This window comes from Erythrolamprus reginae, chromosome 5 (assembly GCF_031021105.1).
Source record: "Erythrolamprus reginae isolate rEryReg1 chromosome 5, rEryReg1.hap1, whole genome shotgun sequence".
Lineage (NCBI taxonomy): Eukaryota > Metazoa > Chordata > Lepidosauria > Squamata > Dipsadidae > Erythrolamprus > Erythrolamprus reginae.
In genome coordinates, this window is record NC_091954.1 from 83,787,304 (window position 1) to 83,805,238 (window position 17,935).

Consider the following 17,935-nt stretch of genomic DNA (forward strand, 5'->3'; position numbering starts at 1 on the left):
AAGCTTAAGACGTCTTTAGAAAACTAGTGCATAGTAGGTTGCATATTTTATATAAGGAGTAGACAATTCATTTTTTAATGTTTTCTTTTTGTCAAAGGCCACATTTTTTGTGTGAATATTTTATAAGGACCTTTAAGAAAATGCTAGGTGGGCTCAGTTGTAGGTAGAGTTAAACACTAGATGGGTCCACAGACAAAATGCAAATATATACTTCAGCATAAATTAGATTGGGCCAATTTGCCTTTTTTAGGTGTTCTGAATTGATTCAAGGGGTTTTTGGAAGCATCCTGCAGGTTATCTGCCTATTTTATGCATGTAATGTAATAGATAAATAAGTGTTATTGTGGTGAGATATAGGATAAGATGCAGATTGCAGTATTTTCCAGAATGTTATTAACAGTGAGTCACAAAAATGAAGCTGAGATATTTATTCTACTTATGACCTAGATTACATTTTGGGAATTGACACCAATCCTATAATCATTATTTCATTTTCCATTCTACTTATGTAAGGACTATAATAAATCAAATCCAAGTAATACTTGATTAATTTATTAAATCCAAATGGTTTAATCCTATCTTACAGGATAGATGATTTGCAATGATTTCACTTTTAGGGTTAATTTTAATAAGCAATTGTTGAAAAAGACTTCAGAGTACCTCTTTTTAAGTAGAAACATGAAGAGCCCAGACTTTAGATCTCAAAATGGTAAACAAGAAGAAGAATTTATATATAATAACTTTCTATTGTTTTAGAATCACAAAGATCAAGGGTGACATTCAAATTTCCCCCATCTGGTTCTGTGGGCGTGGCTTGGTGGGCAAAGCCAAGCCACGTCCACAAAAACAACAGAAAGGTTCGGCCAAGTCTTCTAGCATTCAGCCTGGCTCCTTCTTGCCTCCTTCTCATGTTTGCTTTGTGTGTATGAGCCTGAGAAGGAGGAGAGTAGTGAGTGGGAGGGGCAAGGAGGGCCCAGTCAGTGGTGCGATTTACCAGTGTCCAAACTGGGTATAATTGCTGCCACCAGTTCTACAGAACCTATCTGAACCTGTTAAATTTCACCTCTGAAACAGATGCATACTAAATGGCAGAACACATCATGCAGGCTTAATATTTCATTTTGTGTTATCTTTGTCAGTCTTCTTGTTTTCACACTGATAATAATAATACACCGCTCCGAGTCTTCGGAGAGGGGCGGCATACAAATCTAATAAATAATAATAATAAACCAAAATGAATTCAAAATTTTCTGGTTTATTATTTATTTATTTATTGGACTTCAGGCATCATGCTTAATTAAGATAATTACAGTTGAACTAGACACAAATACATGATTGCTTTTAACTGTATTCCTCATTTTCTTTTTTCTCAAAGTGCAGTACAAGATTTGGAGATATCAAAGCATCAGCTTTCAAATCTTACAATTATAGTAATTTGGATAGTTACCTTTGATTCTTACTTCAACTGGGTCACCTTTATCTCCTTTTTCACCTATCAGTCCACACGGACCTGGCAATCCCTTAGAAATTTAAAAATACCCAGATTATTGTTAAATTAACTCAATTATTTATTTGAATTATATTATAATATAACATTGTTATTGTTAATAAATATTGTTATTTTTACGAAAAAGGACACCGCAGCGGCGCTGCAAGCAAAGGGCGGTCCTTTTTCATAAAAATAACAATGTTTATTTTTATGTGAAGATCTCCCTTTGAAGGAGCTGGAGAATCCCGCCCACGAAGAGATTCCGGGGCCAGAGCTTTGACGTCACCGGCAGGTTGCTAAGGACACCAAGGTGATCACTTCCTGGATTCCATGGAATCCAGGAAGTGATCACCTTGGCGTCCTTAGCAACCTGCCGGTGACGTCAAAGCTCCAAACACCAAACACGACCCTGAACTTTGCCGGAAGTTTGAAAAAAAATTGGGTTTGTGTTCGGCATACCGAACACCGCAAAATTCGGTATGGACCTGAATTGTGCGGGTTCAGTTCGCCCATCACTAATTATAAACTTTATTCAATGAACAAAATGAGGGGGGAAAGAGTATGGTGGTTATTTTCTCCCTCTTCTTAATGAGAAATTTATTCTGTTCTAGAAGACAACATACATTATTGTATGTATTTCTTCCATAATATGGTATGTAGTAATAATCTCTTAGGAAGATTATAGATATTGTTTAATATTTGTTTTCATGATATTCAGTTCTACTAGAACATTTGCTTCCAAATAAACCTTAAAATGTTATTTTTTAAATTATAATTTGTACTACAGTATACTTGTAAACTACTTCAGATAATGTAATAAAAATATTAATACTTAATACTTAAAAAGGAAAACATAATATTGAAACAATTATTAGATAACCTGTAGCTTGATTATTATTATTGGGTTTATTTTTCTTGGACATTTTCCCAATATTTGGAATCTGCCAAGGCATCAAGAATTGAGGACATTGGGGACATCAGGTTTGGCTAAAATAATAGCACAACAGTGAAGGAGAAATTGAGACCTGGTTTCAGCAATGCACAGATGATTTCTGTTAATTATTAAATTTGAATTGGGATTACTGTAAACCAGATTGTTTCTGACAAGAAAGACTTTTTAAAATATTATCTAGCATCTTTTCTTCCTTTTCCTTTGTTTTAATTATAACTATTAATTATGAGATCATGTTATGGTATTTATAGTCTATGTTTTCTTCTATTGATTAGCTTGACATAATTTTAAAAAGTAATTACTCACCAAGGATCCTGGTTCTCCTCTTCTACCCAGAAAACCAGGGTCACCTTTTCTTCCATATTTTCCAGGTGTTCCCACTTCTCCTTTTCTCCCAGGTAACCCTGGTAGACCTGGTTGGCCAGGTGGGCCACAAGGACCAGGCCCACACGAGCAGTTGCCTGAATTTCCTGCATAAACAAAGCACCTAACATAAACCCAGTGAGAAAACTATGCGAGAGTTTAACCCTGCCAGCCTCCTACATGAGAAATAAACTTTGCTGGTGGACGCACCCACTGTTTACATTGTTTTATTCTGTCTTTCTCCCCAAGCTCAAATCTAGTGTGGTGCTCTGAAAAAAAGGCTTTTTCTTCACTTCATAGCATCACAAACCTTAACAAAGACATGAATTCACTGGCAATATTGAAGAAAATATGGGTATGATGCTACCTCAAGGGACACAGGAGGTCAGAGGAAAAAGAGTAGGGCAGAAAAAGTGGAAAGTCTTTGCATTGATTTCAAGAGTCTAGTATGGCTGATTCATTTATTTTGATGCACAGAAGAGCTCTGGATTTAAGGACATAAATTACTCGTTCGGAAACTTCAGATCGTGCAGAACGCGGCCGCGAGAGCCATCGTAAGGCTTCCTAGATTCGCCACGTCTCTACAACACTCCATTGGCTGCCGATCAGTTTCCGGTCACAATTCAAAGTGTTGGTTATGACCTTTAAAGCCCTACATGGCATTGGACCAGAGTACCTCCGGAACCGCCTGCTACCGCATGAATCCCAGCGACTGATACGGTCCCACAGAGTTGGCCTTCTCTGGGTCCCTTTGACTAAACAATGTTGTTTGGCGGGACCCAGGGGAAGAGCCTCCTCTGTGGCGGCCTCAGCCCTCCGGAATCAACTCCCCCCAGAGATTAGAACTGCCCCCACCCTCCTTGTCTTTCGTAAATTACTCCAGACCCATCTATACCGCCAGGCATGGGGGAGTTGAGAAACCTTTACCCCCAGGCTTTTTTATATTTATGTTTGGGTATGTATGTGTTGTTTGCTTTTTAAATATGATAGGGTTTTTATGTGCTTCTTTAATATTGGATTTGTTTTCGCTAGAATATTGTTTCTATTATTGTTGTGAGCCGCCCCGAGTCTTCGGAGAGGAGCGGCATACAAATCTAATAAATAAAAATAATAAAATACTAAATATCATAATATTTAAATATTTGGTTTGTGACAGGGTGGGGCATATACTTTCCTTTCACTCCTTTTCCACCTCTTTCTCCATGTAATCCTATTTGACCTTTAGCTCCTGGTTCTCCAGGGGGTCCTCTCCCCTCACAGGCAACACCTTGAAGAAGTAAAATAATGCAGGTTTATAATATAAATGTATTAGTTTCCCCCCCCCCCCTGTCATTTAAAAAAATCTAATTTATCCCTACTCTACTGCTTTCTAAGATTGAGCACAGATTAAAGTGCATTCAAATTAACATTTTCTGTCTCCTTTACATCTGCATTTATATAGCTGGCATTGCTTTCCTACATTGAAGAGTAACTGCTGCATCAGGAAGTTGGGAAGGAAGAATCAGAATAGTCCATAAATCACTTGTGAGAATTTTGCATTATTCTTTGTAGATAAAAGTCTACAATTCGGGGTGGGGGGTGAATATATTGATGGAACTGTAGTAACACCTTGTTTTATTGTTCAGATTTCTTTCAGCTTGTGGATCTTGATGGTATAGGTAGGATGCCTAGAGAGGCCAGAGCTATCATTATGCTTATTATTATTTATAGGAGGTAAAGCATCTTTGTGGGATAACTATGCCTCTCCTGTCTAAAAGAGGCAGTAATAAGACCATTAGTAAGAGAACCTCCTCTTAACCTTGAAGAGTTGGAGCTGCCCAGAATCTTAATTTATTGGTGAAGTCCACCAATATTGCATGTGTAAGTAAATAATTAAGCAAGCAAACAAACAAAGCCTTGGGTTAGGATATGAGACTCTGTTTATTTAATCATCTGGTATATTATTTATGCCATGAGTTGAATAAAAAAATATGAAGCTACCAGTTTTCTTGGGAATTCTCAGTGGCCATAAGTATAACAATCTTCCATACCAGATATCAGGACTTCACTTAGGGGTATTGTTGTATCATATCTCTTTTTTTCCTGTTGGATCCTGTCCAGAAAATATTTGGCACCAAGCCCTTCTCTGCTATCTACACGAAAGCATTAGCCACACATATTTTTCACTGAGATGTTGTGAGACTTCATATGCAGGTAGACAGTAAATTGCTGGTTTCCGAACACTAACAACCTTTTCAGGTAAATCTTAATTTGTTAGTTGCTCCATAGATACAACTTGATTAGTTTAAAATATAGTTTATAATATTCATTGTATATTGTTTTTATTGTTGTATGCCACCCAGAGTCCATTCTGGAGATGAGCAGCTTATAAATCGAATAAATTGAATTGAACTATCTTCCTTTTCAAGGGAACGGATAGAACTTGGGTTTTCCTGCTCCTAGCCCAGGTAAATAATACACCACATACAGTATATCCTCTCTTGTTCTCTCTATATCTGGACAGGCAGAGTGGGAATGGAGTACAAGAATGAAAATGCCTGGTAAAATAAGGTTGTTTGCTTATTTTAGCTCTCCTTGCTCTCCTGCTATAATATGCTATCCTTGCCACCACGCACAAACAAATAAGATAAGACTGATTCTAAATAAAAAAACTGTTCTTAAATGTATTTTTTCTTAAACTGTTAAAATGTATTCATATTTCTTGATTTAGAGAAGATATTATGGGAAATGTTGGCTTCTTTCAGGTGACATTCCAGAATTATTAACCATTCAATTCTCATGCAGTACTTCAACATTTGCCTTATCTTACCAGGTGGTCCAGGCAAGCCCTGTCTTCCTGGTACTCCTGGAAAACCAGGTAACCCTGGAGATCCTGGCCTTCCTGGAGTTGCACTAGATTGAGCTGAGAGACCAGGGACACCATAGAAGCCTTGAGGACCTTCTACACCTAATGCACCTTTAGGACCAGGAAAGCCTATGGAAGAAAGGGAAATGAGCATATAATGAACCTTAAAACAGGGAGCAGGAAATAATTTCATTTGAGGAAAAAAACAAAATGGTATCCATCAGAAGGAGGATTACCAGACATAGATGGCAAAAAAAAAAAAAAAAATCTAAACAATTCCAGGATAACACACAAAAAAGCTTTTTCTGTATCTCTTTGCTTCCAATGAAGGCCAGGTCAAAAACAGTCTATTTTTTTGAGCTGTTCATTTATTGAATATTTTAACATGGTTCCATTTGTATTACAGTCACCTGAATTTCTGAATTTAAACTATTTTTTCAAGTACTTGATTGCAATATACAAAGACTAGATTTTTTCATAGGTTTAATCACTATACATTATTTTCAATGGTTTTGATTGCAACATTCATTCCAAAATTAATACTTCACAATAGTCTTTTGAAATACGTCTTAATAATACATAGATGCATAATAGTGAGACCCTTTCCACATTTTCTCAGTTGTAAATTCCTGCTGAATCAACCAGAATTGACATCTAAACCAACGGAAATGTATAAATGTATAAATTAGCTGAATATTTATACAAATGAAACCATCCTTCTTTGGGTGCCTAAAATTGCCCGCATGACCACATTTTGTAGCAGCTGACGTTCCAGATATCTTTCAAGTTTAGCCCCATGTAGAACATGGGATCTGTAAATGTGATTTATCTCTGTATCTATCAATGACTGATTTGTGTAAATGCCAAGCTTCCAGGATTTCCCTAGTGCTTTTCGATTTAGCTTGGTCTAAACCCAAAACAGGCAGTAAACCTCACAAACAACAGCACTGTTGACGTTCTTAGTCAAATAGTGAATCTTAACAAGCAAACAATCAAATTCTGAGAGCACCAAGAACTCAATATAAGTAATCCCGCCCAACCCCAATCAGGGGTGGACTACTGCCCTGATGGGGGGTGGGGAATGCAGTGGGGTAGCAAAAATGGAGCTCCACCCCAGAGCACCCAATTTGCACTGAAAGATGTTAAAAGAAAATGCAGGGTGTTCTGCGTAAGCCACACCCACAGCATGGTAGTAAAAATTTTGGTAGCCCTTCACTGACCCCAATCTAAAACATACTTACAAAACGTTAATCACCATATCAATTAGCAAACAACATGCAACAATAAGAAATTGCTTTGGAACATTCAGAATGTGCACTTTGGATATACAGTATCTGCAATTCCATAAAGCGAATTGGTCTTTTTATTTGGGATATGTTGCCATTATAAGCAGCATCTGTTCATCCCAACAAAAGATGCAGCCATTATCCTTTCTGTCTTTAAATCAGGGGTGGGTTCTTCATGGTTCACCTGAGCTGGTAGTGACCCGCTGATGGCATCATGGTTGGTGCCGGTCCATGGACACCACCATCTCTTTTCTTGAAATTTTTAGTAAATATTTCCTTCTTCTCTTCTTTCGCTGCTTGAAAAAGTGTCATCCTGGTTCAATACAGATATTTATTTCACCAGAAGCACAGCTGATCAGCTCTTCAGCTGTTCTTCAGGCTGAATCCTGCTACTGAGCATGTGCAGAAGCAAAATTGCACGACGGGACACAATGTGAACAGGTGGTGAAAGTAAGTGGAACCCACCCCTGTTTTAAATCTTAAACCCTGCATAGGCCTAAAAACAAGGACTAACGTGATATTGGAATCAGTAACATAACCTTGTTGAATATAGAGAACTACAACCTACCGTTACTTTCTTTAAACAAGGGGAATTAAAGGGCTTTTAATATTGGGGTTTTAAATTTTGTATTCTTTTTATTGTTGTAGCCCTCCACAATAATATATTTATATATATTATTTATATAAATTTAATTAATAATTAGCTAGCTAGCTAGCTGGATGGATGGATGGATGGATGGATGGATGGATGAATTTAGAATTTAGAATTTAGAATTTAGAATTTAGAATTTAAAAATGACTATTTTTGGTTTGAAAATAACTCAAAGCATTAGTTGTTATGCAAGAAATTATATATAAAATTTCAGAATATGTGTCCATAACAGCTGTGAAAAGAGTTGAAAACAGATGATGCTTTTTAATTCTATCTACCATAAATAAGATAGTTAAAATGTTTCTTACTGAGTCCATCTTCCCCTTGCCTTCCTTTGTCACCAGCAGAACCAGGCACTCCATCTGTTCCTCTCTCTCCATGAAGTCCAGGGTCTCCTGGGTCTCCTTGAATACCTGTATAGGAAAATTGAAAGCATACTTGCATTTAAAAATAGTTGAATTTTATTACGGTTTATGGGAAATGAATATAATGGAACAAGATTAACGTAACCCTTTGGTCCAGTGCGTGCAGTTCCTCGAGGTCCTGGTGGCCCAGGCTGCCCATTCTCTCCAGGATCCCCCTATAAAAATAGGAACACTTAGTGACATTTCCCCAGAGGGGTGTTTGAGCTTAGCATTTTTTAAGATGTGTGGACTGCAATTCCCAGAATTCCCCAGCCAGCAAGACATCTTAAAGTTGCCAAGGCTGGGAAACATTGCCCTAGAAGAATACAAAGTAAATGAGGCGCTTCGTCAATTATATATAAATGCTTCAAATAACATGACCTGATTGCATTGCAATGGGATGTATTGAATAAAAATGTTTAGAAATATAAACCTGAAATAGTAATTGATTTCACTGCATTAGGGCAGGGGTTTCAAACTCCTTAGAACATCATATTTTGTCTGTGGCGAGGGGGGCGTTTGCCCAGATTTGCCTGGTGTACCAGTGCGGCCCTATTTTGACAGGGCCCCCTCATGCCCTTATCACTTCGAGGTTCGACTACTGCAATGTTCTCTACATGGGGCTACCTTGGAAGAGCGTTTGGAAACTGCAAATTGTGCAGAACGCAGTCACACATAACATACAACAGGTGCTCAGTGATTAGTACCCGACAACATTCGTACCTCTCCACCAAATAATAATAATAATAATAATAATAATAATAATAATAATAATAATGATCATCCACATCGCAATCCTAGGGGACAGCAGAATTGAGGAGAAGCAGCTAGAGAAAACAGTGAAATACAAAGATCTAAAAATCGAGTTGAAAAGACTCTGGCATAAGCCAATGAAAGTGGTCCCAGTGGTACTTTGCACGCTGGGCGCAGTGCCAAAGGATCTCAGCGGACATTTGAAAACCATCGGAATTGACAAAATCTCCATCTGTCAATTGCAAAAGGCCGCTTTACTGGGATCGGCAAACATAATTTGCCGCTACATCACGCAGTTCTAGGTACTTGGGAAGTGCCCAACTGGTGATGAAATACGAAATCCAGCATAGTGATCCTGTTTGCTGTGTTGTATTGATGATGATGATGATGATGATGATGATGATGATGATGATGATAATAATAATAATCTAATATATTATTATTATTATTAATAATAATAATAATAATAATAATCTAATAAATTATTATTAATTATTATTATTATTATTATTATTATTAATAATAATAATAATAACAACAACAACAACAATAATAATATATTAGATTTATATGCCGCTGCTCTCCGAGGACATGGGGATATATTTTATATATACCAGCGATTTTCGCCCTTTTTTGCTTCTACACATGTGCAGAAGCAAAGAAATAGAGAGGAATCATCTAAATCTTGTGTATGTGAGTGCCCTTGCACAAGCTTCTGTGCAATCCACGTATTTCACCAAAATCTCGCTCACACAAGGACGCTCGCATGAGATTCAGCTGCTGTATGCCATGCACACAGAGTGCACCATGAATGTTAGCAGCTGGCAGCCCATCACTGCTGCACACGACATGCCCAGGTTCTTTTTTCAGCTGCAACGGACTTCTGCAGCCCTCTGCCAGTGAAAATGGAGACCGGGCTAGCCGTGCAGCTCTATTTTCTCTGGCAGGGGGCTTCAGGAGGCCGTCCTGGCCAAAATGAAGCCTTAGAAACATAGAAGATTGATGGCAGAAAAAGACCTCATGGTCCATCTAGTCTGCCCTTATACTATTTCCTGTATTTTATCTTAGGCATGTTTAAATTCAGTTGCTGTGGATTTACCAACCATGTCTGCTGGAAGTTTGTTCCAGGGATCTACTACTCTTTCAGTAAAATAATATTTTCTCATGTTGCTTTTGATCAAACAAGCCTTGATGAGTGATGTAAAGCTTCCCATACCTGCACTGGCCAGTCCCCCAGCCACACACACCCCAGCACACACACCAAGGTCAAACACAATCCTGATGTGTCCCTCAATGAAATTGAGTTTGACATCCCTGCTTTAGGATATACAAAGGCTAGGGGATGAGAGGAATAACAAATTTAAATACAACTAACCTTAATGCCTATCAAGCCATCTTGACCAGGACTTCCACGTGTTCCAGTTCTACCCTGAAACAAATTTTTGAATATGTTTGATTCTTTAAGAAAATGAAGTAAATTTAAAGTTATCAGAAATCCATAAACAATTGTAAAAAAAATGTTGATGCCTCACTGATTGTGGAAAGTGTGTGCATTATTAACATGGAAACTGGACAAAACTATATCCTTTTCACTGATTACAATGTAGTAAATAAAATAAGACAAAAAGTTTATCTGATTCAGGATCCTGTTTCAATCAGATAATTCTATAAGAAAGTTTTTAAATTTCTAATTCCCCAGGCACTGTTTTTTAGAGAAACAAACAATTTTGATCCTGAAAATTACGTATAAGAAACCTGACTGGTAACATTTATAATCATAACCACCATTAATAATCAGAATTATTATATTAAATGGAAAGTCAGAATTTTCAGCACATTAAAGATTAAAATTTATTATGGAAAAAGGTTTTCTTTAATTGGCACAAGATTTTCTTGTTTTTATTTATTAGATTTTGAAACACCTTTCTCATTTTTACCTCCATTTACATAGCTTGGAGATAGCTATAAAACATCTCCACAATTCTCTTTTTGCCAACTTTATTTGATGAGATCTTGATGAAACTTTTAAAAACTTGGCTTTCTCTAATCTCTAGAACATTTATGAAGAAATTGAATAGCATTAGCATCTTATATTTTGGTATTGTTAAAATTGTCCAATTATTTTTTTCCTCTCTGTTTTCATCCAATTACCCATTTATAGGTGGATTCATCCATCTTAAAAAAAAATCCTACAGATAAGCAATGCAATTTCTGGGTGTTGTATCTACCTTGTTTCCTGGGAAACCCAGAGGACCATATGAGCCAGGAGCTCCCTAGAGGAATTAAGGGGTGAGGTAGAGAAAGATAATATAAGGTTTGACCAAAACTGTACCTCAAAAAATGCAAAAGTAAATGGTTATTTACATTTTCCAATGAATCAAAACATTTGTTTGAATTGTTGCATATGTAGCAGAAATTTGTATGCCACCCCGAGTCTACGGAGAGGGGTGGCATACAAATCCAATAAATAAATAAATAAATAAATAAATGAGTGAGTGAGTGAATGAATGAATAAAGAAAGAAAGAAAGAAAGAAAGAAAGAAAAGAGGCCAGATGATAAATTATGTAAATGACAGTTAAATAAGCAAGAATATAAAATACTTTAACTTAATCACAATTAAGAATGCTGTACTCATTCATTAAAAATATAGTGTAAAATCAGGGTTTTTTTCTGGTTGTTGGCTAAATTTATTTTTATCTATCAATATTTTTCAAACTTGGTAATTTTAAGATGTGTGAATGTCAATTTCCAGAATTCCCCAATTATTCTACACATCTTAAACTTGCCAAGTTTGAGAAACACTGCTCTACATAAACATTTTGCTTATTAAGTAAATAAAAACAAAATAGCAGAATGTAGGCAGAATTTCCTTTATTTACTTGTTTATGTGGATTTAAAATAGAAGCGGCCGTCTCTTTCATGATGCTTAACTGATGGCTAATAAATTAAGCATTCCAAATATCAATTTGCAATAATACTTCATAAAACCCTCATTTTAAAATCCTACATAGAGGATAATAGAAAGTATACTTTATTTTTTTTAATTGTACATTAAAATGAGATAAAGTTAGCATTCTGGAATTTCTTACCTGCTTTCCAGGAACACCAGGAATCCCCTTATCACCTTTGTCTCCAATTGTAAATTCACCCTGTGGTTTTTCAAAATACACTCGTTACATAATTTCAAGATTGGTTGCCCCTTATTTCCAATAAAATTAGAAGGGGAGAATATTGTTAAAGAGGGCCTATGTTTTTTCCTAATTCTGAAAAAATAAACTTGAACCTCATCTTATTATTTTCAAAGACCTATTGCTACTATGCCATGAAAGTCAGGTGGTTCTAAGGGATTGCCTAAGAAGAATTAATGTACTGAGGTGCATCATTCCTAATCATTTTTTAGAGATTTAATCAAGTGTTGCTTAACCTTGGCAGTTTGAAGATGTTTGGACTTCAATTCCCAGAATTCCCCAGCCACATCTTCAAAACAACAACAACACTGGCTTGGAAATATACAGCTGAGTTGCTCTTTTTCATATTAAAAAATACTTAATTAAATGTTTAAACTAAATTAAATTAGGTACACCACTTGTCTAATTAAATCCTACTCTATATATTTCCCCCCTATTCTATACATTTGCAAGTGGTTTTCCACTTGAATTCTATTGAAAAAGCAGCATATACTATTTGGGGACTATGGCATTTCCCCCCAATATCTCTTGTATTGTATTTTTAAGTAAATTCCAACATACATTTTACTCAGGGGAATTGGCAGCTGAAAAAATGCAGTTGCATAATAGTAATTAAAACTTTAAAAAGGTCCCTTCTTTGCATTCTTGGTAAGTAGCATGATGAAATGAATATTTGTCACTTACTTTGTGACCACGCAATCTTGTCACTTATCACTTACTTTGCGGCCATGCAATCCTCTTGCGCCAGTAGATCCAGGCATTCCCCTTATTCCCTAAAGATTAAAGTGTTTGTTTTAATATTGTATAATATTGTATAAATAGTATGATTTTAGCTCTGCCATACCCTGTATTGCAATGCATTCATTTAAAAAAGTATAAATTGAAAAGATTAAATCTTTTTCCCCTCAAAAATTATTTTATGCTAGAAACTGTTTTGCTACAGGGAGTATTGGCTGACTTCACTTGTTACACTAAACCATGATTTGTTTAATTTTTTAATTTAATAATCCATAATAGCCTGGGTAATACAGAATATTAACCTATAGATTGGATCAGTGATGGCGAATCTTTTTTCCTTGGGTGCCTAAAGAGAGTGTGCGTGCAGTGTTGCGAATGCACAAGTGCCCACACCCATAATTAAATGCCCGGGGAGGGCAGAAACAGCTTCTCCCACTGCTCAGAGGCCCTCTGCAGGCCAGAAATGGCTAGTTTTCCAACTTCTGGTGGACCTAGTAGGTTTGTGTTTCATCCTCCCCAGGCTCCAAAGGCTTCCTTGGAGCTGGGAGAGGGTAAAAATGCCCTCCCCCATCCCCCTGGAGGCTCTCTGGAAGCCAAAAATGACCTCTCAGAGCCTCTATATGAGCCAAAAATCAGCTGGCCAGCATACACATGCACATTGGACTTGAGCTAGGGCAACCTCTTGTGTACCAGCAGATATGGCTCTGCATGCCACCTCTGGCACCCATGCCATAGGTTTGCCATCACTGGATTAGATGTAAGAAGCCTATGGTGTTCAATAATAATAATAATAATAATAATAATAATAATAATAATAATAATAATAATATATTAGATTTGTATGCCGCTCCCTCCGAGGACTCGGAGCGGCTCACAACAAATAAAGCATCATATACAAATCCAATGTTAAAACAGTTTTTAAAAACCCCTATTAAAAAAAACAGTCATGCAACCCAAACACACCATACATAAAATCAAGACAGTTAAGGATATATCAGTCCCTCCATGCCTGGTGACATAGATGTATTTTCAAAAGTTTGCGAAAGGCAAGGAGAGTGGGGGCAGTCCTAATCTTCAGGGGGAACTAATTCAGAGGGCCGTGACCGCCACAGAGAAGGCTCCCAGAATATTCATCATCAGGCCTGTTTCCTAGCTTCTGGAGTATCACAAATTGCCTATTGTTGCTATAGATGATGGTTTACAAATATCAGTGACATTCCTATGAATATGATATGAATTATGGTTATCAGTCATGCTGATTTATCAGTCATACTGGGTGATTGCACCCAATTTAATGACCTTTTCTGCAAAAGTTGTTTGTAGGCCCCTTACTGACCTCTTAGGAATTGGGTAAAGTGGGCAGTCTAAGGGTAAAGTTTGGCGGGGGGGGGGGGCGTTGATGATGAAACCACAGAGTCAGGTACTAAGTTCCAGGCATTAACTACTCGGCTGCTGAAGTCATATTTTCTACAGTCAGGTTTGGGGTGGTTCACTTTTGAGTTTCTATCTGTTGTGTGCTCGTGTATTGTTGTGGTTGAAGATGAAGTAGTCATTGACAAGAAGGACATTGTAGCAGATAATTTTTGGAGCTATGCTTAGGTATATGCCAAAGGCAATGTAGTTCTAAGCTTTCTAAGCCCAGGTTTTCAAGTCTGGATGCATAGGGTATTCTTTGCAAATAGAGGAGTGGAGGGCTCTTCTAGTGAAGTATCTCCGATTGAACTCACAGCCTCCTGATTGTGAAGCAAGAGCTCCACTGCATCACTCTTACTACTGAATTGAAACCATACATTATATAATGGGAATACCTTTTCTCCTTTTAACAGCCTAGAACTAGGTGGTCCAACCAGTAATGGCTGTCCTGGAGATCCAGGAGGTCCTACATCACCCTACAAAAAATGGAAAGAGCAAATAGAGTGAACAGCCTAATAAAAGTAAGTTGCAACTCCCTGATCTGACACTACTCTCTGACAATTCATTCTCATGTCCTCTTTTTTTCCATGTACAACACATTTTAAACATCAGAGATTATTAATTTATCTATCCCTTAAAGAATGAAGCAATTGAAGCAATCACGTTTTCCTTGCTTGCTGAAGATACAATGGGGATTTTTTATAACAGAACCATAGAATCCTTAAAATGTAGAAGTCAGAAGTCATTTAAGTAATCGATTGCAAATGCTTGCTCAGAATAGGAATCAAAAGTGAAACAACCACACTGTATAGCTATTAAGCTTCCATTTGAATGTATCAATTAAATTTATTTGATTGATTGATTGATTGATTGATTGATTGGTTTCTATGAAGCTCTTTTCCTGGGACTCAGGGTAGCTTACAGCATGTTAGAAATCCACATAAAAACTGTATTCTAAAAAAACCACAGTTAAACAGGTTCACACATTACATATCCAGCATTCATTCATTGGGTGGGGCAAGATGTAAATCAAGAGTGAAACAGTTTTCTGACAGTTGATTAACAGTAAGTCACATTCTGTTTTCTTGAAACTTGATTTTTTTTAATCTTGGACTCTAGAATGATGGATAATATTATTGAGCATTTCCTGTTTGACATTATTTCAGGTATTTCAAGAGTGCTGTCCCTCTCAGTCCCTCTCGTTGCTTTACTCTAAACCAGTGGTTCTCAACCTTTCTAATGCCGTGACCCCTTAATACAGTTCCTCATGTTGTGGTGACCCCCAACCATAAGTCTAGTGCCAATTCTCCCAACAGAGCTTAAAGCTGATTGGCAGAAAGGTCAGAGGGACACCCTCACTGTAAATGCCCGATTGGTCGAATTGTAAAAATATGTTCCAAGGCACCAGAATAGAAGCTTTAGTTCCTAACACGAGGGGAAATTTGTCTTTTTCCATGGTCTTAGCCAACCCCTGTGAAACAGTCATTTCACCCCCAAAGGGTCCTGACCCCTTTCCAGTTTTGTTCTGAATCCTTATTAAAGCACAATACCTGGACAAATACTCAATAAGGAGTCCAACAAATGCAGAATAAAATGGAACAATTGCTTCTTATAATCTGGAAAATTCTTGTGATACAGTTTAAATCTGCATTTAAGTTTTATAGCCATTCCAATTGTTGACTCACACTCAATTTCCTAATCAATTACTATTCAGAAATCTTGGATGTCACAGGCAATTTAGTAGTGATTACATGAGATCTGGTTCACTTGAAAACAAACCTCAGATTGTATTCAGACTAAATGGAAGATTAAATAGAATTAATTTGTTTTCAAAAGGATGATACATTTTAATGCTTCTTTTAAAGTAAAGCTCTGCTTGTATTTTCTCCATTCCAAATTTAGCCCCTTACAAAAAACCTCACTGCCTAAAAATTTTAAACAGCTCAATTTATGAGGAAGAAAAATCAATAATCTTGTTAACTGCTAAATGTTTCAATGTTCAATTCCCATTTCCAATTTTTCCCTTACCGGCTCTCCCTTTTGTCCTTCCACTCCAATTCCAGGATTACCCTAATGAAATATTAATATATTAAAAGAAAGAAAATACACTGATTATTCATTATATTATTATTAGATGATAAATTCACATGAGAACAACATTAATATTTTTAATGTGGACACCACCCACATTTAATGGACTGGTGTCTGGTAAATCTTTGTCAATTTGTCTGTTAAATCAAGAATTTATTGCAAATATTTAGATTAATTCTGTAATTCTATAAATCATATATTTACAGTTTTAAAGGATGTCTCCTGCCTAAATGATCCATTAAATCAGAGTTTTACTCTATTGGTATATCCTTTTATGTTAAAACATATCACTTTTATTTAAATGTAGGATTTTTTAAATAGAAGAATATTTTCAAAAGTAATTATTATTATAAAGAAATTGTAAAATTTTCCAAGAACAAAACTCTCTCACCTGTTCACCTGATAAACCAGGATGACCATGAAAACCCTGTAAAAAGAAGGATTTTGATATAATCAGACAAGGGGCGGGTTCTAACTTACCTCATCGCCAGTTTTATTTTACAATCCCAAATCTTGAAAGCAATGCTGGTGAAGGTTTTTATCAGCGTTAAATCCAATGTATTTGGAAATATTAGAAAGGAAAATGGTTTTTGGTCCTGTTCTTTTTCTTAATATTTTCCCTACTATTATGTTGCACTATTGCTTTATTCAGACCTCTCCTCTGCAGAATTATTTTTCCCTGATAGTCTTTATTGTAGACAAAAAGCTTAACTTCTGACACTGCTAGAGGAGGATAGATAGGTGCTAGCAAAGAAAAATAATTTCCAATAAACCTTGTCTAGATTAAAAAGGGGGTTGCTTGTAAAATTTACTAGCGAATGGGCAAACTGCCAACCAAATTATTGATCTCTGTTACTCCTATGGAATTGATTGTAGGAGAACTAGGAGATAAAAGACAGGCAGATTCTAATATGGTGTCAGTTAGGTAAGAGATTAAAATGTAAAAATTATACCTGTTCACCTGGTTGGCCTGGAAATCCAGATGGACCTCTGCGGCCCCTTTCTCCTCTAGGACCCTAAGTACAGATTACATAACCACAAAATATCATGCTTATTATATTATTTTCTATTTACTGTCTGGAGAAAATTGTGCTATGTATGCAAAAGCTTTCATAACGTACCCACTTACCTGCTCGCATCATTTTTTAACTGTTAGGAACTGTTAGTATATAATAGTCCAAACAGTAGTAACAGCCAGTTAATTTATTTTTAGGGTGATTAATGTTCTAGAATAAAAGCTAACTACTATTACAGTACATAAATAAAATAAATAGTCTTAGCTATTGGTCAGAAGTTACAAATGTAACAGAGACTAACGGAGACTTTCTGTGGGAATGCAATAATGAGTAAAATAGTATGAAGTTATTTAATCACAAGTTTGCCCACCATTTGGAGCATCTGCAATGCACAGCAACAAGATGTTATTTTGAAGGCAGGCAACACAATAAAAGAATGAAGGTTTTTTTTTGTCCCCCTGTGAAATCTGTCTAGTTGTTAAAAAAACCCAAATGAACAAATCTTTACAGGTGGAACTTTGAAAGAGGACAATCCTGTAGCTGAAAAGAGGATGTGCCTCAATAATTTAATAGTCCCCTCCCCTTCTAAAAAGATGGCAAGATATGGCTTACAAATAACAACTTTTATAGGGCACCATTTTAAGAATTCCTAAGATGGTAACAAACTGAATTGTATATGCACATTCTCACATAAATCTAATCCTGGCATGTACATACATTGCTGGGAAGGTAAGTGGTGAACTA

At 36.5% G+C, this 17,935-nt stretch overlaps 1 protein-coding gene across 1 annotated transcript in view; it reads right to left on the bottom strand.

Annotated features, from left to right (window-relative positions):
* COL4A4 (collagen type IV alpha 4 chain) overlaps nt 1-17,935 on the bottom strand; it is an 82,952-nt gene that overhangs the window by 39,675 nt on the left and 25,342 nt on the right. Inside the window, exons 10-23 of the mRNA XM_070753335.1 lie at nt 17,129-17,191; nt 16,567-16,602; nt 16,113-16,154; nt 14,480-14,560; nt 12,653-12,706; nt 11,835-11,894; nt 10,973-11,017; nt 10,120-10,173; nt 8,098-8,167; nt 7,896-8,000; nt 5,614-5,778; nt 3,975-4,071; nt 2,748-2,907; nt 1,448-1,520 (exon numbers count right to left, since the gene is read on the bottom strand). Coding sequence (XP_070609436.1) covers nt 1,448-1,520; nt 2,748-2,907; nt 3,975-4,071; nt 5,614-5,778; nt 7,896-8,000; nt 8,098-8,167; nt 10,120-10,173; nt 10,973-11,017; nt 11,835-11,894; nt 12,653-12,706; nt 14,480-14,560; nt 16,113-16,154; nt 16,567-16,602; nt 17,129-17,191 — 1,105 coding nt within the window. The remainder of the gene's footprint in view (nt 1-1,447; nt 1,521-2,747; nt 2,908-3,974; nt 4,072-5,613; nt 5,779-7,895; nt 8,001-8,097; nt 8,168-10,119; nt 10,174-10,972; nt 11,018-11,834; nt 11,895-12,652; nt 12,707-14,479; nt 14,561-16,112; nt 16,155-16,566; nt 16,603-17,128; nt 17,192-17,935) is intronic.